The sequence below is a fragment of the Protopterus annectens genome, chromosome 9.part0 (genome assembly GCF_019279795.1).
Source record: "Protopterus annectens isolate FY-2018-M chromosome 9.part0, PAN1.0, whole genome shotgun sequence".
NCBI lineage: Eukaryota > Metazoa > Chordata > Ceratodontiformes > Protopteridae > Protopterus > Protopterus annectens.
In genome coordinates, this window is record NC_056743.1 from 370,632,701 (window position 1) to 370,655,496 (window position 22,796).

Consider the following 22,796-nt stretch of genomic DNA (forward strand, 5'->3'; position numbering starts at 1 on the left):
TGTATTTCCCTAACTTTAGTAATGAAGGGGAATGTATTTCCCTAACTGTAGTGACGGAGGGGAATGTATTTCCCTAACTTTAGTAACGGAGGGGAATGTATTTCCCTAACTTTAGTAACGGAGGGGAATGTATTTCCCTAACTTTAGTAACGGAGGGGAATGTATTTCCCTAACTTTAGTAACGGAGGGGAATGCATTTCCCTAACTTTAGTAACGGAGGGGAATGCATTTCCCTAACTTTTCTGTGCCGAAGATTTTCAGTCCATATATTTCTAGTTAATCACTGGATATTGATCAGATCAGACAATAGTAGTAGAAGTAGCGAACATAAACTCGTCTTAAGTCAAAACAAAAAGTAATAGAAAATATATAATTGTACAGCATTACTAAGTATTCGAAAGTAATCCAAGCAAGGCAGGCAGTCTGTTTCCAGTCGAAAATTCTTTATTAAGTACACAGGCAAGCGATCCAAGTAAAACAAAAATAGAGTAATAATTTCCTCACAAGCTTTCTAAATATATATATACTTTTTATCAGGCATGGGAGTGGTTTATTGTGCAGTAAAACAGTGTTATTGGTGCACATGTTAAATTCACATCCCTTCCCCCATTAGTGTGACATTCGAGCTGGTCCTGCCCTACTTAGTAGCTGTCATAATAATATATAACTCTTATGTACTTTAAATACAATTATATAATGATGTGGTTATTTAACCAAATTATTAAGTAGATTATTAAGCCTGTGATTTTATCCAAGAGAATATACTACATGGCTGGATATGTATCAACCTTAGTTCATTTGGCAATCAAAATATATATATATATAAATATATACATATACATTTTGCATGTAAAAATCAATTTCTATTTTCATAACCTATTGTTAACAAAGATCGCTTTCGTCCATCTAGACTTCTTCAGGTCTGTGTACAAGAACCCTAAAAACCTATATAATTGTATAATTAGTATTGTTATTACATATCATTTTGAATAAAGTGGAAAAAAGAACCAGAAAAAAATAAAAATAAGAAAAATGTATGTATGATGATGGAAACAAAGTATACACTTAAATTTCAACTGATTTAAAATGGTATTTAAAACCAATTTGTAGAATAAAATAAAATGCAATTAGTCATGTAAACAATGTGGCAATTTTCTAAGTTCCAGTGCACTTTTAATTGAACAGTAGTAGTTTAGTCCAGGCTTCCTAAAAGAGTTCAGCTTTAATTGCCACATGAGTTCATGTTTCTCCAGAATTTACGTTTGCTACTTCTACTACTATTGTCTGATCTGATTAATGTACAGTGATTAACTAGAAATATATGGACTGAAAATCTTCCACACAGAGAAGTTTCTTGCACTGTTTTGTTTTTGGACCCGCTACACTGTAGCGGGTTGTTTTAAGACTTCGGGGATACCACAGAGATTACTTGTTTTTTTTATTTCCTTAACTTTAGTAACAAAGGGGAATGTATACTGCAGCTTTTGGATGCCCATAAACAGTTACATTTCTGTTTACACAGAGCCATACAGGTTTGGAGGACAAAACTGTTTTGTTGCATTCACAGGGCCTAGGAAAAGCCTACCAGTTAGCAAAACTACCTTAGCCAAGTGGCTTTCTAGTTGTATCTGCTTTATTTATTCTTCAAACGGCATGAAGCCTGGCAACCCCATCCAAGCTCATTCTACTAGAGCAATGGCCATATCTGCAGTCTTTCAGTCCACTGCTTCCTTGGATGATATTTGTACAGCAGCCACCTGGGCAAACCATTACAAATTAGATTTGGTCTCCAGGGAAGGACGTCCTTTGGTCCAGTGGTTCTGAGGAATTTTCTTCCGTGAGTCCACCCTAGATAAAGGTAGCTGGACACTCTGTCCCACATGCGAGGAGAAGATGAAAGTTTGACAATATCAGATAAAAGATATGTACTCACCATAATGTTACATCTGTATTGTCGATTTTTCATCTCTCTTCACAATCCCACCCTCCAACCCCCATTCTCCAGATGAACTCCAGAAGTTGCTTCACTTAAGGCTGTATGTTAATTCTAATGCTTCTCTTCCTACTAATATAATTATAACAAACAAGATCTGAGATAACGAATAAATAAACTAGAAGGTCTCCCTCAAGGTAAACTGCTTATACAAACCACAATCCAAACGAAAAAAAGCAGATACCATTAAAATGGAAACCGTTTATTCTAAAAACTACAGCAGGAAAACAAATATGCATATCCCAAAACACAGTGTAAGCGCTTTCGGGTCATTACCCTTCCTCAGACAAATACAAACACAATCGACCAGTATATTTAAACTAGTAACAGACCAATCAACATTCAATATTGGACCCACCTTTTCTTTAAGGCTGGCTTAATGGGAAGATCTGAGGTAATGTGAAAAGATGCATTGTGTGTAGGAGGTGGTACACAAGAGCTTTTTGGTTGCCATGAGTTTGCTAATGGCCGAGTCTGATCCGAGGGCTCGAATCCATACCCCACATGTGAGGAGAGATGAAAAATCAACACTACAGATGGAACATTATGGTAACTACATAACCTCTTTTTTGTGTATAAATGTAAATGGAAATGTATTTACTCTGTTTAACTGGAACTTGCAATGTAAACACGTGGAGCTTTCCTTCCTGGGTCTTTGCTGAAAATGGGTATTACCCAAATACATAAATATAAATAAGTAAATAGGATTTCTACTATTGTAGTTAGTACTTTCACAACTATACTATGTTCGTAGAACACACTACCTTACTGGCAGTACCCTCCCACCATCTTCCTTTTTGTTGTATTTGTGTCTGTGTTTATGTGGAATTTGGTATGTAATAGTAGGTGTTCACAATGCTTGTGTTTGATTTGCTCTTCTTGTAGACCCTAGAAAACAGAAAGGGTTTTGTCTGTGATTGTGAAGGGCTGTCCTGGGCCTGCCAAGTGATTGGTTCTTCATGCTCATAGACAGTTGGAGTTGTAAGCTTTGACAGACTGCCAGGGGAGGGTAGCAGGGCACTTTACCATATGCCAGTAAGGCAGTTTGTTCTCTGAACATGTACTGTTATAGGTAAGGTGGATGTGAAATCTTGGGCTTATAAATACGTGATGGGTTTGCCTGCTAGGTGTTAGAAGAGAAGGTGAGGGAGCTTGGTGAGAATTGAGAGAAAGGATTATGTTACAGTTTGTATCATGATGGGTCAGAAGTGAAAATGCCGACCCTGGGTGGAAGAAAGGCTAAACAATGAGGAATGGATCCAGCAAAATATTTAGTGGCAGGTAATACATGATGTAGATAAAGTAAGCAAAAAAATGGAAGGTGTAGTAGGCAGGATTATTATAGATTGGGTTACAGTTGGGGGAGTAGAGATGCCATAGAGCATGATGCTGTCTATGTACGAGGCTATGGCAGTGGTTTTTGGTGCTGTCTTTGTGATAAGTTAAACAGCGCGTATTGTATGCTAGTAAGTTTAGAGTGATACACCAGTGTGTTTTGTATGCATATTCAGATTGTTATTAAATTATAAATATATTAATTGTGTTAAAACTGTTTTTCAGATCTTTCAATAAAATTGAGTTAGAAAAGAAGGTTTAGAGGAGTTTTTTAAACACAGAAATGATGAGGCTTTGAAAAAAAACATTCCGGGGAAAGAGGTGATGTACAGGTTAGCCTAGCAATTCCAAGGGATAATAAATGGAAAGAAAGGTTGCATAAAACTGCAAATAAATAGGTGCACTGTAAAATCACTGCATTGTTATCTTATTTGCCTATTATGTTTTCTATATCTGTTCTTGTTCAGTATTTACTGTTAAGCTGTCCTTCCACCTTCTGTTAAATTAACATATATATATATATTTTTAATCTTGTACAGGAAGCAAAATTTGCAGAAAATGTATGTACTCTTTCTGACCTTGCAGAGGGACAGATTGGGAAAATGCTTATTCGCAAATCAGGCCAAGTTCAGCTGGTACTGGGGCAAGTTACACTGGATATCACAATGGGAACACCTTGCTCATTTTTACAGGTTATAATTTTTAAATTACTATGATGAACAATGTATTAACTTATTACTCTGTGTCTGGATCATTTGTTCCTCTCCTTTATAATTCCTGATCTCTCCGACTAGCAGCTGATAGCCTAGACATTGTGCCATTTGTAAGAGGAATAGCAGGTTCATGGCCTTGATTAGATAGGGATAAATAAAACTGTGACCATGTTATATGCCAGGTAATTTGAAACTAACCTCAAAATCATTATACTACAAGAGATGTCTTGTATTGTGCTGCTTTGCTGGCTTTTTAATATATTCAAATCTCAGAAACTGGCGCTGAGTCCCATTGCGTCTTGCACCAAGTTAAGGGACTCATCATTTTTTAAGATTTTTTTTCCACTGCTTATATTTCTCAAAAATGTCTCTTGTACTCCTAGCAGAAAAGTGCAGTTAATCTATGCTAAAAGAAAAATGTACAAGTCTGCTAAACCTAAGAAATACTTAATGTGGCACCCAGGTATCGATTCAGTCTGACTTTATCCATCCTGCTTTAAATTTTCACTGTAACTGCAACTCCTCATTAATGATTTAGCAGTTGCAGCTCAAGGCTTTCGTAGCTGAAAGGAAAGTACACAGTCAAAGGAGGTTTGCATACTGGTTTGCAGCAAGCAGTTAGGGGTTGTAAAGACCCCCTTTAAAATTTAAACTTAAAAGTGATATGGATTTGAAGAGAGAACTGTACTAATTTATACAGCTAGTTGCTAACTTAGATGAGTGCAGGGAGGTTAGACAGCAACATTTCTATGCAACATAACTGAATAATTACTGTGCAACGCCCGAATGAGACATTTACACATACAGCATTATGTGCTGTTGAAACTAATTTAATCATATATAAAATAATGCAGTACTAATTCTTTGTGCTTTACAGAGTGCATGCTGTATTTTTTACTGATAAAAACTGCACATCAGTGCAAAAACATTTCCCGAGCCACACATTCTGTTGGTGACTTTGAAAGCATTGTGGATATTTCTGTGGTCTGGTTCTTTAAAATGCTGCTAATAAAGATTTCAGTTGCAGAGTGGTGAATAACTGAAGGAATTATTTTGAGTGTTTTAAAATCACACGGTAATAGGTTCATAGATTCATACTAGGCTATCTGCCCTAGGGCATTTATAAGCCTAGCCAGAGTGTGTTTGGCTTTCGCCACCCATTTTAAATTAATTTTGCTATGCCCTTTTTCAAGGTTAGTATACTGTGCCTCTGTCTAACAGTGGACACACAAGTGATACCCGGGGTAAACCTACGAGCTCCCATCCACTCAAGATTCCTCTTGAAGAGAGTCAATGAGGGACTCTGCCTAACCTGGACTGGGATTTTATTCCAGAGTGAAGGGAGCCTCTGGGTTATGAATCTATCCCTCCAGCATGTCCTATTTATTTCAGTGCTGAGGTTCAAGTCTCTCTAGCGCGTAGCTCGATGGGATTTGGATTTTCTGAGGTGCAGCATGTCCATTAATTCCGGGTTGGACATGGCTTTATACGTCAGGCACAGATCGCCTCTGAGCAGGTGGTATGCCACTGAGTAGAGCTGGAGTTTCTTTAACCGGGCAGCATATGGCATCTGTTTGAGCCCTTTGATCCTCTTGGTGAGGTACTTTTGGGGTCTCTCCAGTTGCTGCAGGTGTCTAGTAAGGTACATCCCAAAAGGGGCATTGTACTCAATTATGGGCCTGATGAGGGATATGTAAAGAGGCACGATGACCTCCCCTGATCTAGATGTGAATCCCTTCATGATTAGGTGGGCTATATAAAATGTTTTTCTAACCACTTTGGCCACGTGGTTGTCAAATGAGAGATTGCTATCAACTTGGGTCCCCAGGTCCCTAATTACTTCTTCTGTACTTAATGGATTACCACCTATGTGGTAATTTGTGGGCACTTTGTTTTTGCCAAAGGGGATGACTATACACTTTTTGGCGTTTAGCTTGAGGCCACGGCTCTGGCACCAGTTGTCTGTTTCTATGAGGCCCTTTTGGAGGATGCTTGTGTCGGCTGGAGAGTCGATTATGGCGCCCAGTTTGCAGTCATCTGCGAACTTGGTCAGCCACAGTCCTTCCGTGTTGGCCTGTACCTCCAAGAAATATGTACTGAACAAGAGAAGTCCCAGGACTGAGCCTTGTGGGATGCCACTTGTAACTGGTTTGGAGTCTGACATGGCTCCAGCAATTCTAACCATGTGGGTTCTGTCCTTGAGCCAGTTTGCAACCCATCTAGTGACATAGGGGTTTATATTTAAGCTGGTGAGCTGGGGTATTGTATCGAAGGGTTTTGCGAGGTCCAGGTAGGCTGTGTGGACCACCTTCCCCTCGTTAATGGCCTTGGTGACTGTTTCAAAGAAATCAACCAGGTTTAAGAGGCAGGATCTGCTCTTAACAAAGCCGAACTGGGTAGGATCCAGTGTCTGTAGATCCCGATATCTTTATTTATGAGGTCCATGGTGATCCTTTCCATAGCTTTGCAGACCAAGCTAGTCAGGCTTATGGGGCGATAGTTTCCAGGATCCATTGAGGCACCACCTTTGTGGAGAGAGACCACTGTTGCTGTATGCCACTCTTTGGGTACATATCCTGTGGTAAGGCTGAGATTGAACAGTAGTTTTATGTTTGGGTTTAGCTCTTCTTGGAGCTCATGTAGGATGCAGCCCGGGACACCGTCTGGTCCCATTGATGCTGTGTTTTTTGCTTTGGAGGGGGCAGCTCTTTCCTGAGCTTCTGAGATGTCAGGGGGGCAGCACTCTGCTTGGATAGATATTTGCCCTTTTGGTGGGGGTTTGCTGAACCTGTCAGCTAGGATGTTGGCAGTGTCTGTGGGTTCGGTGTATTTTTTGTCATTTTGGACTAATTCTGAGCATATCTGGGAATTCCCACCCAGGTTCCTAACATAACTAAAGAAAGCCTTGTGATTATCCTTAGTGTCCTGTGCAATTTATCTCTCGAAGCTGGCCTTAGACGATTTTATGAGTGCCCATAGTTTTTTGCTAATAATGATCAGAGATGCCTTCCCTTTTTGGGATTTTGCTCTATCATGTAGTAGCTTCCTCCTTCTATTGTATAGTTTGTTTATGGCTGGGGTCCACCAGACAGGACGTCTGCCTTTGGAGGATTGGGTCTTGGTTTTATTTGGGATTGCATGATCCATGCATTCCTGAAGGTTTTCACAGAATGCGTTTATAAAGGATTCTGCGGTCTGGGCCGTATTTTCCATAGGCCCGGGGGCTTTGAAGGATTCCACCTCGGTTTTGAAGAGTGTGAAATTTGCTTTAGAGAGTCCTCTGAAAGGGTATCATCAAATCAGCAACTGTAGAATTACATTATTCATTCATTACAGTATTTGTGTATCTGCATTCTTTTTACATTAACTTTATTTTCTGTCTTGTGATTTGGATAGTGACTTGGATAGTGGTTAAAAGTAATGAATAAATAAAAATTATTAGCGTGTGTCTTGAGTTCACCTGTAACTTTTAAGTTATAATTGCAGAGGGATCCTTAAACAGGTTCAGGCCTAAGGCCCCTAGTGTGTATTCTTATGGTAAGCTGGTGGACATTTTTCTTGTTCTGGTCATTTCTTTTTCTCATTCTAAGAAGAGGGTGACCTTGTATCAGCATCTTTCAAGTCAGCAGGCTTATGAGATCAACAGTGGAGAGGCTTTTTTCCCCAACTCTTTTTATCTTAGGAGTGATCCAGGAAGTAGGAGAAGTCCCCCCACTATTCACCATGAGACTTCACTACTACTGTGTACAAGGTTCAGGACAACATTCCCTCACTGGAGGCATGGCATCTGACTGGCTCTCAAGGGTTTCTTTGCCAGTTAACACACTTTCATCCAAGCAGCAGATAATGTGCTTGGAAGTTAGAATTGTCACATTTGCCTGCAAATGCAGATGTTCTTCGTGTTTCACTGTTGCAGTCATAACTGTAGGGTGCTCCTGCCGGCAGGCAGCCCGAGGTCGGCCAGAATCCCAAAGTCTGGGTCCGGCGTCGACTGTATAGGCTAGTACCCTGACGTCAGTACGCTCTGGTACATAGCCCTCAGCCGACGCCATCTTCTCCAGTCTTTCTTGCCGTGCGGTGGAAAGCAGCTCGCAAGTCGTTGGTTGGCGATTATTGAACAGCGTATTTGGTTGTTGTCGGTCCAAAGTTCTTACTTCTCTTCTCAAAGCTAAGTACCCCGTTGGGGAATCTTTTTCTTGTTCCTCCGATGTCAGAAAAAGTTAATAATTGTATAGCGTGTGGGAAACAAATACCTCAAAGATTTCCACTCTTACTGTCTACCTTGCTTAGGCCCTGACCACGACGTTTCTTGTTGTCGGTTCTGTGCCAGGTTCAACTCTCGTACTATCAAGCGCAGGTACGATTGGGCTTTAAATTATTTTGGCAGACTCTTCAATTACAGAATGTCGTCGGACACTACCGGAGTCCAAAAGAAGCACAAAGACAGGCCGCCGAGGTCCAAACAGGACTCGTTGCAGCTGGAGCCAGCGTCCGGTTCGGCTGTCGTCAGTGAGGCGCTTTTGCAGCCCCTGTCGTCCGCCACTTCTGAACCGATGGCCGATACGGACTCCCATGGGAGCCGTCAAGGCCCACTATTTTAACTGCTGCAGGACCTTCGGACATCGCTCCTTCAGATGGGTCCGGAACCGCTGTGCAGGTACCGGCTTCTGAGGGGGTTTTCAGACCTACTCACATTACAATTTCAAAGGCAAAGGTAAAGACAAAGACTCCTGTTAAGTCTAAAGTTCCAGCTCAAGCTGCTTCTGAATCCACTCCAAAGACACAAAAGCAATTATTGAGGATGGCTGAAGATTTGCTTACAATGATTAGGGGTTCTCACCCCCCTCCTGAGAAAAGGCCTCGACAGGATGTTATTCTGGATTCCTCTGACCAGGCTTCTGTATCTTCTGTTTCTTCCTCAGATCAGGACTATTCCTTTCCCCCTTATGAGGATTCGGATGCTGAGGATTCTTTACCCTCGGCCTCTCCGCCTGAGGATTATTCTTTTGGGGAAACCCTGCATGAGATGAGGGAACATTTTCATTGGGAAGGACAGGAATATTCTGCTTCCAAAAAGAGGCTTAGAGAATTTCTTCTTCTTCCTCAGCATAGGCCTTTAGCTATCCCTCCTGTCTTGGACATTGTAGATGATGCTTTTTCTGAGGCTAATTTGAATCCTGATTCCATGCCTCCTGCTCCTTCTAAACCTGATAGATTTTATAGGGTTCCTGACTCTCATTTATTTTTGTTTAAAAACCCTTCTGCGGATCCTGAAACTATTTCTCAGGGTTCTAAGGCTGCTAAGGTTGCTACTTCTAAAAATCCTATTGCCTCTGAGAAGGATTCTCTGGCTTTAGACAGGTGGGGAAAAAAGGTATATACTTCTGCTAGCCTGTCTGTAAGGGCTTTAAATTGCCAGTTTCATATGTTTAAATATCAGCAATTTCTTTTGTCTGTTTTAAAGCAAAAGCTTGCTTCCCTTCTTGCTTGTGCAGAGGATAAGGAACTTCAGGATGTTTTGCATGCTACTGAACAGGTTAACAAGCATAGCTTACATTGTGGTTTTGATGCTTTGGATGCTTCTTGCAGGGCTGCTGCCTCTGGTACTGTTATTAGGAGACATGCCTGGCTTCGTGAACAAAGTTTGCCTGAACAGGTTAAGGCTAAGTTATTAGATGCCCCTGTTCAACAAGATGTTCTTTTTGAATCTAAGGCTGAGGAAGTTATTAAAAAGATGGAGGAAAAGGCAAAGTCTATGCAGACTGTAAAAGATTTCTTGCAAGTTCAGCCTCCTAGATTTTCCAGGAATTGGCCCTCTAAAAATTGGTCCTTTCCCACGTCTGACAGGCCTCAAAGGGGAAGATATAGGCGCTCCAGAGGTCGTGGTCAAGGCCAGGCCTCTTACAGATCTAGACAATGGACTGCTTCTTCACCTAGAAGGGGAGAAGACAGATCCCAATCTCAAAGAAAGCAAACTCAATGACTCTCTCGGTTGGGCTTCAGGACCCCTTCACCTGGACGCCCCTCAGAGGAAAACTGTCTCTTTTTTACAGAAATTGGACTCATATTACCCAGGACAGATGGGTATTGGACGTGATTTTAAAAGGTTACAAATTCCACTTTCACACTTTGCCAAGGACTCACGGTTGGCCAGATCTGCCAAAACTTCAATGGTCAGAGGCCTTAACTCAAGTGGATGCTCTTCTGGCCATGAGAGCCATAGAGCCTGTTCCACTCTCGGAAATGGGAAAAGGGTTTTATTCAAGGCTGTTTCTGGTTCCCAGAAAACAAAACTCTTGGAGACCTATTCTGGACCTTTCTGTGTTAAACACCTTTTTGGAAATTCCAAAGTTCAAGATGCTTACACTGCAACAGCTAATTCCAATGCTCTCTCAAGACGCCTGGATGGTGACATTGGACTTAAAGAAAGCCTATTTACATATTCCCATCAGACAAGAACGCAGGAAATTCCTCAGGTTCAAGGCAGGTTCGAGGCACTTTCAATTCTCTGTTCTGCCCTTTGGTTTATCTACTGCGCCCAGAGTCTTCACCAAGTGCCTGGCACCAGTAGTGGCTTACTGCAGACTTCAGGGGATCCAGATTTACCCCTATTTGGACGACTGCCTTATTCAGGCAGACAGCAAAGATCTTCTGCTTCAACATCTGGACTTTGTTCAACGTCTTCTCCTCCTACTGGGATTCTCAGTGAACATAAAAAAGTCACATTTGATCCCTTCTCAACAAATGGTATTCTTGGGAGCCCTCTTAAATACAACCTTACAAAGGGCCTTCCTCACTCCAGAAAAACAAATTCAGCTGGCTTCTACTTTCAACACCTTGGCAACTCTATCTCAGCTCACTGCAAGGAAATTCCTGCAGGCTCTGGGCTACATGGCTTCCTGCATTCTGTTGATTCCAAACGCAAGGCTTCACATGAGAAAGCTTCAATGGTATCTGAAAAGTGTATGGTCACAGCATTACCACGATCTGGATATTCTGATTCCTCTGATCCCCTGCCTTCAGAAGGAGTTCCTCTGGTGGTCCAGGGCATGCACTTCAAGCGAAGGAAAACCTTTTCGTCTTCCTCAACCTACTCAAATCCTAACCACGGACGCCTCGGATTATGCTTGGGGAGCACACTTTCTAGACAATTGCCAGCAGGGAACCTGGACAAAGGACCATCTTCACTGGCACATCAATCTGAAGGAAATGTTGGCAGTCCAAAACGCCCTTCTAGCCTTCAAGAATCTTCTACAACCAGGCCCTCTGCTAATTCGCACAGACAACACCACGGTCATGTGGTACATCAACAAGCAGGGGGGCTCTCATTCATACCCCCTTTGCAGACTAGCTATGGGTTTATGGGATACAGCTCTAAATTTGAATCTACATCTCCAGGCTCAATTCATTCCAGGGAAACAGAATCTCTTGGCAGACAGCCTGAGCAGAAACATTTCAGATCCTCACGAATGGATGCTAGACACCAACTTATTCAACAGGATCACTGCAGTTTGGGGATGTCCCCAGATAGATCTGTTTGCATCCCATCTCAATCATCAGCTGCCTCGCTTTTGCACCAGGTCCTTCCACAAAGCAGCTTGGAGAGTGGATGCCCTGTCCTTCAGCTGGAGAAGCCTTTCAGCATATGCCTTCCCTCCTCTTCCTCTACTACCTCGGGTATTACTGAAAATAAAACAGGACAAGCCCAGGTTCCTCATCTTGATTGCTCCAAATTGGCCTCGACAGTTTTGGTATCCAACTTTAAAGCTCCTGTTCTCGGGGCCTCCTTGGATTCTCCCACTGAACCCTTCGCTTCTGTCCCAGCATCAGGGTCAGTTACTACATTCCAATCTCAAGACCCTTTGCCTGGCAGCTTGGCTCTTCAAAGGAGTTTGATTCCATCTAGTCTTCCCAAACAAGTTTTGGATGTTCTTTTGGAAGCTAGACGGCCTAGCACTAGGAAATCCTATGCCTCGAAATGGAAGAGGTTTTCTATTTGGATGCAGGACCGAGGTTCTGATCCTCAGGTACCTGATCTCTCTTCTATTTTGCTTTACCTTTCGGAATTTTTATCTAAAGGACTTTCCTTTTCTTCCATTAAGATTCATGCTTCTGCTATCTCTGCACATTTCAGTTCTGATCCTCCTGTTTTTTCTCATCCCTTGGTGAAGCAGTTCTTGAGAGGGGCTAAAAATTTGCGGCCTCCAAGGACCCCTCCTGTCCCTGCCTGGGATCTTAATTATGTTTTAGAAAAACTTACTATGCCTCCTTTTGAGCCTGCTGCATCTTCAGATATTAAGTTTCTATCCTGGAAGACTGTTCTTTTGTTAGCATTGACCTCTGCCAGAAGGGTCTCAGAGTTGCAAGCTCTCATGGCTGTGGAACCATACCTTATTTTCCATCAGGACAGAGTATCCTTGAGGACCAATCCTACTTTCATGCCTAAAGTGATTTCGAAAGTGGCTTTAAATCAGACAATTCACCTTCCTACTTTCTTTCCAAATCCTCAAAACAAAGGTGAAAGGATTTTGCATTCATTAGATGTGCACAGACAGTTACGATTTTACCTGGACAAGACTAAAGATTTCAGAAAGTCTAACCAATTGTTTGTTTCCTTTGCCTCCAGTTCTCTTGGAAAACCTATTTCTAAACAAACTATTTCCAAATGGATTGCTTATGGAATCAGATTTTGTTACACTCATCATGGGAAACAGTTTCCAGGTACCATTAGAAGTCACTCTACTAGAGCAGCTGCCACTTCTACAGCTTTCCTCAGAGGAGTCCCTACCAAGGATATTTTGGAAGCTGCCACTTGGAGTTCTGTGCATGCTTTTCCAAGCACTACAATCTCCCTTGTTTTCTAAGTCCAGGGCAGGCTTTGCCTCTGCTGTCTTGCAGGGTATTCTTGCCTCCCCTTCTTCTATCTAAAGCCTCCTCCCCTTTTACACTGCTTTGGGATTCCACCCTACAGTTATGACTGCAACAGTGAAACACGAAGAACATAGTACAGTTGTGTACACCTACCATAAATGTAGATGTTCGAGTGTCTTCACTGTTGCAGTCGGGGTTTCCCTCCCTCCTATCCCCTCTTTTCCTTTTTTGTGGAGTATTTGTGTTTCCTTGTTGGATTCATTTTTGGTTTATTGGGGGCTTCTGACATCTGGGGCAAGAAAGGCTGGAGAAGATGGCGTCAGCTGAGGGCTATGTACCAGAACGTACTGATGTCAGGGTACTAGCCTATACAGCCGACGCCGGACCCAGACTTTGGGATTCTGGCCGACCTCGGGCTGCCTGCCGGCAGGAGCACCCTACAGTTATGACTGCAACAGTGAAGACACTCGAACATCTACATTTATGGTAGGTGTACACAACTGTACTTTCCATGCTGTGGGCTTGCTTTTGTCTCCCAGTTTTGCTTTTGCTTAGTTTTTAAATTATTATCAGTAAGGTTTAAATTAAATGAAGTTTATGATAGAATTGTTTTGCTAGTTATTTTTAAAGGAATCTTCCTGTGTAAACAATGTGGTCTATGTTTCCTTTGTGAGATATGCTCACTTTCTGATCTGATGTCGATTTTCATTCTGTCCTCAACTGTGGGCTTGGATCTGATCCCTCTGATCGACTCGCCATTGCAAAAGCTTGTGGCAACCTAGAACTCTTGAGCTTCTCCTATAACCACAGTGCTCCAACCCCAAGTACCTCGGGTTTCTTTTGCTGCTTTGAGCGAAAGATGTGGTGATTGCTGATCATGACCCAAGTGATTTCTTTTATCAAAATTAATATTTTGTAGTCTAAATTGGTTTAAATCGTGGGTCCATTTAATTTCCCTTGCCTATTGCTCCTTTCAGTACAGTTTCTACTGCATTAACCTTCTTTTCTTTCTCTTCTCTCGTACTCTTGGAATACTATAGTTCGTATCTCCTACGTTTTCTGTAGCTTTGTTAGTACCACTGCTGCTATTCTCTTTCTACAATTTGTGTAGCCCTGATAGTACCCTTCTTGGTACAGTTTCTACTGCATTAACCTTCTTTTCTTTCTCTTCTCTCGTACTCTTGGAATACTATAGTTCGTATCTCCTACGTTTTCTGTAGCTTTGTTAGTACCACTGCTGCTATTCTCTTTCTACAATTTGTGTAGCCCTGATAGTACCCTTCTTGGTATTTTCTTTTATTTTTTTCTATACCTTTGTTTGATACTTTCACTGTCGAAACAAAAAATAAAAAGTAATCTCTTCCGGACTTTTTGACTAAGTTCTAGTATCTGTCTTCTAGCTTGTGTTTGCTGTTATGGCTGATATAGGCCCTGCCCGGTTCAAAAAAATATGCCTGAAGTGTGGGCACAAAATTTCATTTTTCAAATGCTCACACCTTATGAATATAGTGTTTAGGTCCCCTGCATTTACAAGAAGAGTGCGCCATCTGTCATATGTTTAATCCCAGAGCGGTTACAGAAAGTAAAATAAACTGATCCTTAAAAGGGTTCCTTCCTTCCTCTTTCGAAGAGGCTTTATCTGGAACTTCACCTGCTAAATCAAAAAGTTCAAAATCACCTTCTCAGAGCCCTTCCACTTTTTCCTCAAGGGCATCGGATTTACCTAGAAAAACGCCTCTATTGGATCAGACTCCTCTGTTGGATCATAAGAAAAGAAAATCAAACGTGTCGGATCAGACTTCATCTTTGATCCGAAGCAAAAAGGGAAGAGCTATTAGATCCGTTCTCAACATCGGATCCAGAACACAAAAAGATGGAACTGCCTGCCACTGATGCTATGCAAAAACTGTCCAGTTGATCTACTTCAAGCTTGCTGTTTCCTAGGGCCGGATATTCCCCTTCCGTGGACCCTGTCCCTTCCAAGGTCTTTTCACCCTTTTTGGAAATACCAAAATCTCCATCTGTAATTTCCATTTGTTATTCTAGGAGTCTTACAGAAGAATATGTGGTTAGATTGGTGAGAAGAATTCTCTCGGTGCAGAGCTTGACAAGTGGCCCTTCAGCTTCTACCCCTTTGGGTTGAGAGGTATGAACCTCCACTACCACCCCTTAGCAGTTCCTCCTTTGACTCCTATGGGCTCGGATTCCTTGGATCTGAGCCATCCTGCTCGGTCTGCCTCAGATCAGGGAATATCATTATCCTCGGATCTGAGGCTCGCTCTGAGCACGTCAGTCGCATCCAAAGAGCTTTTGGAGCAGAGTATGTGCTGTTGTATCCAAGGTGTTGGAGTCAACTCGGAAGTTTACGGAGCTGTCTCTGCGCCTTCGGATCTCAGCACGGGTTAGTTTGGCTCCAACGTGTGCCTCTGGGGAGGGGGGTTTCCTTGGAGCAGGGGGGGGACTACGGTCCAAAAACTTGTCTTTTCAGATCCAGGTTCCTGTTCCTCTCTGGGGATGTCTGTCTTTGAGGTTATGTACAGAGCCTTGTCTGTCTTGGCAACACAGACTGTTCTACCCTCTCGGACTCTCGGTACACAGTCTTGCCACCACTGTACTTGGAGTCTCGCATGTCTTCTCCACAGGGCAGCTGGTACTGAAACCTCAAGCCTCTCACCAGGGTGGTCCTGACTTATTCTGATACCTCCCCAGAGCATCCCACTGAAGAGGTCCCTAAGAAGAAGACATACAAGAGGAAGCACTTGGATTCCCCAGAGGAAGGAATCTATCACAGAAGATTCAGACTTTGATGAAGAGAGATCCTTGATATCCTGAAACAGAGAAGTAGCTGGAAGCCCAGCAACCTTTTGTCTGAGGAGTCTGTATTCCTGGAAGTGTTTGGTACTGGCCCGTCTATCTTCTGGGTGACTGCCTACCGAGGAGCTCATTGAATTGATCTCTTGGCGGGTATGGAAGGATCCCAACACCATTGAACCAATTCCTCTTTGACCTGACAAAATTATGATGGCATTGGAGGACAAGAAGTTTTAGGCAAAAGGGGTGGCTGTTGATGCCATGGTTGTGGCAGCGGCCACTAATGAACTTGCTGAGTTGAGTTCCACTGTTCTTCTCTCCAACAAGGAGTCTTTGGTGATAGACAGGTTTAGGAAGCGTGTCTGTGCTTTGGCGACCTTCGCCTTAAGGAACTATCTGGCACATTTCACCAGGTTACAGAGAGACCTGATAGAGCTATCGGATACCCTCTCAGGATCCATTTTTGAAGAAGTACAAGCATCGGTGACTTCTCATTTGGCTACCCTGCAATCAGTTTCCAGTTTTCCATGACACTCCTTTCGCATGCAGCTGAAGGAACCTCAAGGGCATTGGGTTCAAGGGTTTCCATACAGAGATGCATCTGGATGCACATACGTGATTTTGCAAAGCTTTTCAAGTCTTTGTTCATCAGTTATCATTTTGATGGGATAGCCATGTTTGACCTCCATGAGCTCAGATAATACGATCACGTCTGAAAGGTAATCTGTGGTACAAAGCTTTCAGCCTGCATGGTCCTTCAGGCTCTGGGATCAATGGCAGCAGCAGTAACATTAGTACCATTAGCCAGGTTTTACATGAGAATCCTCAGTGGATGCTTGCCATGCAGTGGTCAGTACTTTCTCTCTCCATGTCTACTCTGATTCCAATTACCCACTTATGCAAGAAAGGTCTTGTGTGGTGGATTCAATCAGATCAAGTTCTACCAGGCAGTTTGTTTCCCCTCAACCCAGGGCCATAGTGACCATAGACACTTCCCACCTGGGGTATGGGGGCATTATCTGGGTAAGAATGTCCAAGGTACTTGGTCCCCTGAAGAGGCCAATTTGCCTGTCAGTGTCCTAGAGATGAGAGCAGTGCTGTTAGCATTTAGGCACTTCAAGATACTCCCCTTTCAGGGACAGTTGCAGTTCAGTCGGACAAGTAGGTAGTTTTGGTACATCACCTAACAGATGGACAGGTCTTACCCCTTGTGTCGAAGCACTCGGGGTGTGGCAATGGGTGATCTCATCCAACAGCGTTCTTATAGCAACGCACATTCTGGGGAAGTCCAACATGATAGGAGACAAACTGAACAGATGTATTATTTTACTTCATGAATGGCCCTCAACAACAATGTGACAGAATTGATTTTCCATCACTGGGGGCAGCCTTGCTGCAGACTTTTACCCTCTAACCTAAACAACAAATGCAGCAGCTACTTTGCCCTCCTCCCCAACAGGGGGAATCGCTAAGGGATTTTCTTCTCCACTATTGCCCCCCCCCCCCCCGGTCTTCTTTATGCGTTTCCTCCAATTCCAGTGATTCCTGTATTTCTGCAGAAAGTCACCAGGTTGAAGAGCAAAGTAATCAGTGCACCTTACTGGCCTTGACAGATTTGGTTCCCCTTACTTTGGCCTCACTTACTACACCAACATTGGATTCTGGATATGCCTCCAGACCTCCTGTCTCACCCAACGGGCATAATCTATCCAGATATGCCAAACCTTAAGCTTATGGCTTGGCTTCTCCAGTTCCATTAATAGCCAAACAACCTATGCTCTCTATATTCCCATAAGCTATATGTACATGGATACTTTTATTCAAGCAAATGGAAAAGGTTTGCTTACTGGGCACTTCAAAATAATAATCATTTTTCAGCTCCAATATATGACGTTCTTGAATTTTTGGCTCCACTTTTCAATGAAGGAGCTAGCTAATCAGCAAGGTGCACTTAGCATCAATTTTGAAATAGAATTGATAGATTTTCAGTCATTTCTTGTAAACTTTTCAAGCCTTTTTGAGGCACACTTCTCTGTAAGACCCCCCCCCCTTTAAAGATCCTAGGGATTTGAATCTAGTACTGCAAGCACGTACCCACTCACCCTTTGAGCCTGCAGCTAAATGTGATCTTAAATATCTTTCTTGTAAGACTATTTTTAGTGGCCATAACTTTTGCTAGGTGAAATGAGGAAATTCAGGCTTTATCTTTGAAAGCACCATATTTGATCTTTCACAAGGGTAGAGTCACATTAAGGACCAATATTTCCTTCTTTCCCAAGGTGGTTTCAGAATCTGATAGCAGTCATTCCATTAATTTAGCAGTATTATTTTCAAACTTTGCAAACAAGGCTGAATACTTTCTACATTTACTAGATGTTCGCAGACAACTCAATTTTACTTGCATAGAGCAAAAGACATAAAATCTGACCAGTTGTTTCATTCGTGGATGTCAAATGGGGAAAGCCAGTAACCAAAGTAACCCTAGCCAGATGGCTTATGAAATGCATTTCATTTATTTGTAACAAACGGTGTGTCACTTTACCAAAACTATTATAAACTCACTCATCTTGATCTATGGCAACTTCCTCTGTTTTTCAGGCTAGAGCGTCCATGGATGACATGCAGCAGCATCAACTTGGGCTACTCCACACACTTTTGTTACTCCTTGCAAATTGGATTTGGTCTCCAGAGGTAATGTAGCGTTTAGTTCAATGGTGTTCATGAATATCCTTCCTCGAGTCCACCCGAGATCTTAGGTAGCGGAGGGACTGTGTTCCATTAGTTGAGGACAGAATGAAAATTGACAACATCCGATAAAGAAGTTATGTACTTACCATAACGTTCCATCTGTGTTGTCCACTTTCATTCTTCCTGAACTTCTCCACCCACCAGCCTCCGACATTGAACTCCTAGAAGAATGAGTGGTTCAGGAACATCACTGTTCTTTATATTGACCTCCAGATAAGGTAGTCTTCCTTTTTGAATAAAAATATTTCTTTCTAGTAAAATCAGCAAACAAGATTTGAGATACTTGGGGTTGGTGCACTGTGGGAAAGGGAAAAGTTCGAGTTCTAGGTTGCCACAATCTTTTGCAACGGCCGAGTCAGATCCAAGGGATCAGGTCTGAACCCATTAGTTGAGGAAGAAGAAAAATGAACAACACAGATGGAAAGTTTTTGGTAAGTACATAAGTGCTTTTTAAAGTTACAGGAAAAGAATTGAAGAGCTCTGTCCCATTTGTGGAGTCTGTTTATTTCCAGTTGAGAACACTATCATTTGATATCAAAATTTTAACCATGTAACTTGGTCTCCACTTCTCGGCGGCTGTCTTCATTCTTCAGGGCATGTTCCAGTCTGCAGTATATCCCTCATCTGTTTCTTCAGCTTTTTCTTTATTTCAGTTTGTTGACTGGATTCATGAGCTGGTCATATCACCCTTTTCAGCCACAAGTCGGATACAGTAAAAGCAAATTGCATATTAATTCAAGAGAAAACATGACTATTATTATGCTATAAAACATTACAAAAGAAAGGCAGCATACACATGTTTTACATAGGAAGAATGAGTTTAATTGTATTAGTGTTATTAACTGCATGAGATTTTAGTGAGGTTCTCTTTCTTAACCAGCACTACAAAACCATGAGCATTTTGCTAACTCAACTTTTAAATGCTTTTACTGTATTAATGCACTTAGTGTAATTTAAGAGGTGGTAAAGCAGTGTAGGCCCTGCTGTTGAGAAGGGTTCCTATCACGTAGTCAAACATTCACAATTTTGAACGATATATGGTCGAGACCATATGCTCGAATTTGTAAATGTTCGAACGTGTCAGTGGAAATCTCCATAAGCGGAGGTTTCTATTAATTTCAATGTGGTGCGATCTCGGACTTGGTATATTTAAGTAGCGGGGGGTGGTGTGGGGGGTGCAGGGGGGCTTGCCCCCCTGCATACAACAATTTTTATATTTGTCTGTTTTTATTTTTTTATAGGTAGTGGAAGTTCCGTAACTTCGAGCATATGTCAGTCGAAGTTACGGCACTTTGACTACATGTGATATAGACCTATTGAGAAGGCTTTGTCAGCTATGGTTAGTTTCAGTTTAGGTCTTGAAAGGATGAGGACATTTTATTGGCTCTTAAAGGAGTAGTTTTGGTCTCTGTAGTAATTTCCTTTCAAGAGGAGGATGGTATGTTTTAAGAACATTAAAGATTAGTGTTCCCAGAAATAAAGTGGATGTATCTGGTACATCATCTGAGGTACATCACAGTGATATTTCGTTGGTAACTAGGAGAGCAGATTTGCAAGTCTCTAACTCTCCTGCCTTTAGTTTTTGGCAGTTAAAGGAAGAGTGCATGGTGAGTAGTGGTAGGGCTTATTTTAGTTTAGGAAAGAGAATATTTTTGGTAGTTGATTTCCAGGTGGTTGGTGATGAGTGGGAATTCTATAACATCGTTTTAATTGTAAAAAAAAAACTTTTACTAGTAATACTGTCAATGTGATTGCTGAAGTTAAGAAGTGGGTCTAATGTCAGGACCCGGTATTTGACCAAATACCAAAAATGTGTTGGGATTTGTCTTGCAGCATGAGAATGGTATTACCTTTTGAGGCTTTGATTATTAGTTGTGGAAGGTGGGAACTTCCTTGTGTTGGAAAAAAAAGCATGACATTTAATTTTGGATGTATTCAGTAGTAGTTTGTTTTAAGAATTTGGATTGCATGCGAGTCTGCAGCACTTTGTTTTGTTTTTGTTCAGGAGAAGTATATCATATGAATACTTAATTACTCACTTAATAGCGAGGTGTGGAAGATCTTATTGTTAGCTCAATAATGTGGTCCAAGGAATGAGCCTTGGGGAACAGCCATATTAATGATGGTAACATCTGAAAAGGTGGTGCAGTACAGTCTGAATGTTCTGTCTTTAAGGTAGTTTTAAAACCAAATGTTTAATCTAATCGTTTGAGCTTGAGTAAATGACATCTGTGATTAACTCTTCCAAAAGCCCTAGTTAGTTCTACAGATATTCCTGCACTAAGTCCTTTGTTAATACTGCTGCATATATTATCTGTAGCCAACAGCAGGCCAATCAGGGTGCTAAAGGAATTTCTGAATCCATGTTGATCACACAGACATCCGTAGCTGTTAATATGGCTGAAGATTGGAATTATAGATATACTCACTAAGCTGGGTATAAATCCCTATGTCACAAAATGGGTTGCCAACTGGGCTCAGTGACAGAACCCACACTGTGAAAGTAGCAGACTCCAAATCCAACTTCAGACCAGTGACAAGTGGAGTACCACAGGGTTCAGGCCTGGGTCCTCGCCTGTTTGGTATCTACTTTTCTGAAGTACAGGCTAACACAGAAGGTCTTTGGCTAACGAAGTTCGCAGATGACTGCAAACTAGGAGCCATAAATGAAACTCATAACTATGTGGACATCCTACAGAAGGGCCTCACTGAGACTGATGCCTGGTGTCAAAGCCATGGCCTCAAGCTCAATGCCAAAAAGTGTATTGTCATCCCCTTTGGTAAAATCTCTGTACCCATGAGCTACCACATAGGTGGCAGTCTACTTGACACCGAAAGTGTGATGAGACCTTGGGACACAGGTGGACAGTAGTCTCTCCTTTGATAATCACATTGTCACAGTAGTCAGGAAATCCTTCTATGTGACACACCTCATCACAAAAGGTTTCTCATCCGGGAAAAAGAGGTCATTGTTCCCCTCTACTCGTCACTCATTAGACCCATGTACAACGCCCCTTTTGGTATGTACCTCACAAGACATCTACAACATCTGGAAAGGCTGCAAAAATACCTCACAAAGAGGATTACTGGCCTCAAACAGATGCCCTACGCAGACAGTCTCAAAAACTCCAGCTTTACTCCATCGCATATCGCCTATTCCGAGGCAATCTCTGTATAACATACAAAGCTATGTCAAACCCAGAGCTGTTGGAAATGCTCCACTTAAAGAAATCCCAATCCCTCGAGCTACACGCTCTAGGGACCTAAACCTTGTCACCGCAATAAACAGAACATGCTGGAGTGATAGATTCCTGTCCCAGAGACTTCCTATACTCTGGAACAAACTATCTGTCTATATCAAACAAAGCTCCTTATTAGCACTCTTCAGGAAAAATCTTGATGATTGGATGGGAAATGGGAAATTCACCCTGGGGAACACCTCTGTGGCTCTGCTCGACAGGGGCACAGGAAAATAATTTTCTTGGGTGGCGAAAGCCAGGCTACCTTTTTGGCTAAGCTTGTATAGGCCTTAGGGTCGATAGCCTAGTACCTATCTATGAACCTAAGAGTTGTCTGTAAAGTATCTTTTCAAATATTTTTGTTGTGGGACAAAAGTTTGATATGGGTCATGGTGATAGTTGAGAGATTTTACCTTCAGAAGAGGGATTATAGTAAAATGCTTGAAGTCAAGTGGAAGAGTTCCTGTTGTAACAGATCTAAGTTGAATGCGTGTTGGCAGTATGTTTCACTGCAGGTTAAAGAAAAGTAGGGTGAAGTTAGGAAAATTTAGAACTTGATGCTAGTTTAGATAATAGTAATAGATGTAATTAGAGTAAATTGTTTAATTGTGTGATTGGTATATGTATTTAGGCAGGTTGTGAGATGAGAATGTTATACTCCTTGAAAGCTTGTAAGAGCCGAGATGTCAGAGCATTTGTTTTATTAAACTGTGCTGTTGGAACACTAGCTGGTGGTTTTATTTGTATTTTGGATTTTCTATTGTGTGGTGCAGCTATTTCTGTTTTAGTGGAGATAGCTAGTGATCCCAACACATACCTGCTGCATTTATTTCATGATTGCAATGGACAAAGAAGTCAGAAATCTCTGGAGAGTTTTTTTCAGTTGTGTGAGCGTCACAATGTATCTGGCAATGTTTCTAATAAACCCAATGGACAAGGTACTGTGACTTTTACAAATGATGTTTCTAATGTGGTGAATGTGTGGAGAAAACTTGAGGAAGATCAAAATAAAAGATGCAATAACCTGTTTTTGGATGTTGGCCAAAAAATTACGTCCACGTTATCCACTGAAAATAAAAATTTGTG

General features: G+C 41.9%; 1 protein-coding gene across 3 annotated transcripts in view; it reads left to right on the forward strand.

Moving 5' to 3' along the window:
• POLR3D (RNA polymerase III subunit D) overlaps positions 1–22,796 on the forward strand; it is a 536,125-nt gene that overhangs the window by 416,048 nt on the left and 97,281 nt on the right. For 2 of the 3 annotated variants that reach the window (XM_044082918.1, XM_044082917.1), the window contains exon 8: positions 3,868–4,020. The exons of the other annotated variant lie outside the window; for it this stretch is intronic. In XM_044082918.1, the coding sequence (XP_043938853.1) occupies positions 3,868–4,020 (153 nt within the window). The remainder of the gene's footprint in view (positions 1–3,867; positions 4,021–22,796) is intronic. 3 annotated transcript variants of the gene reach the window in all.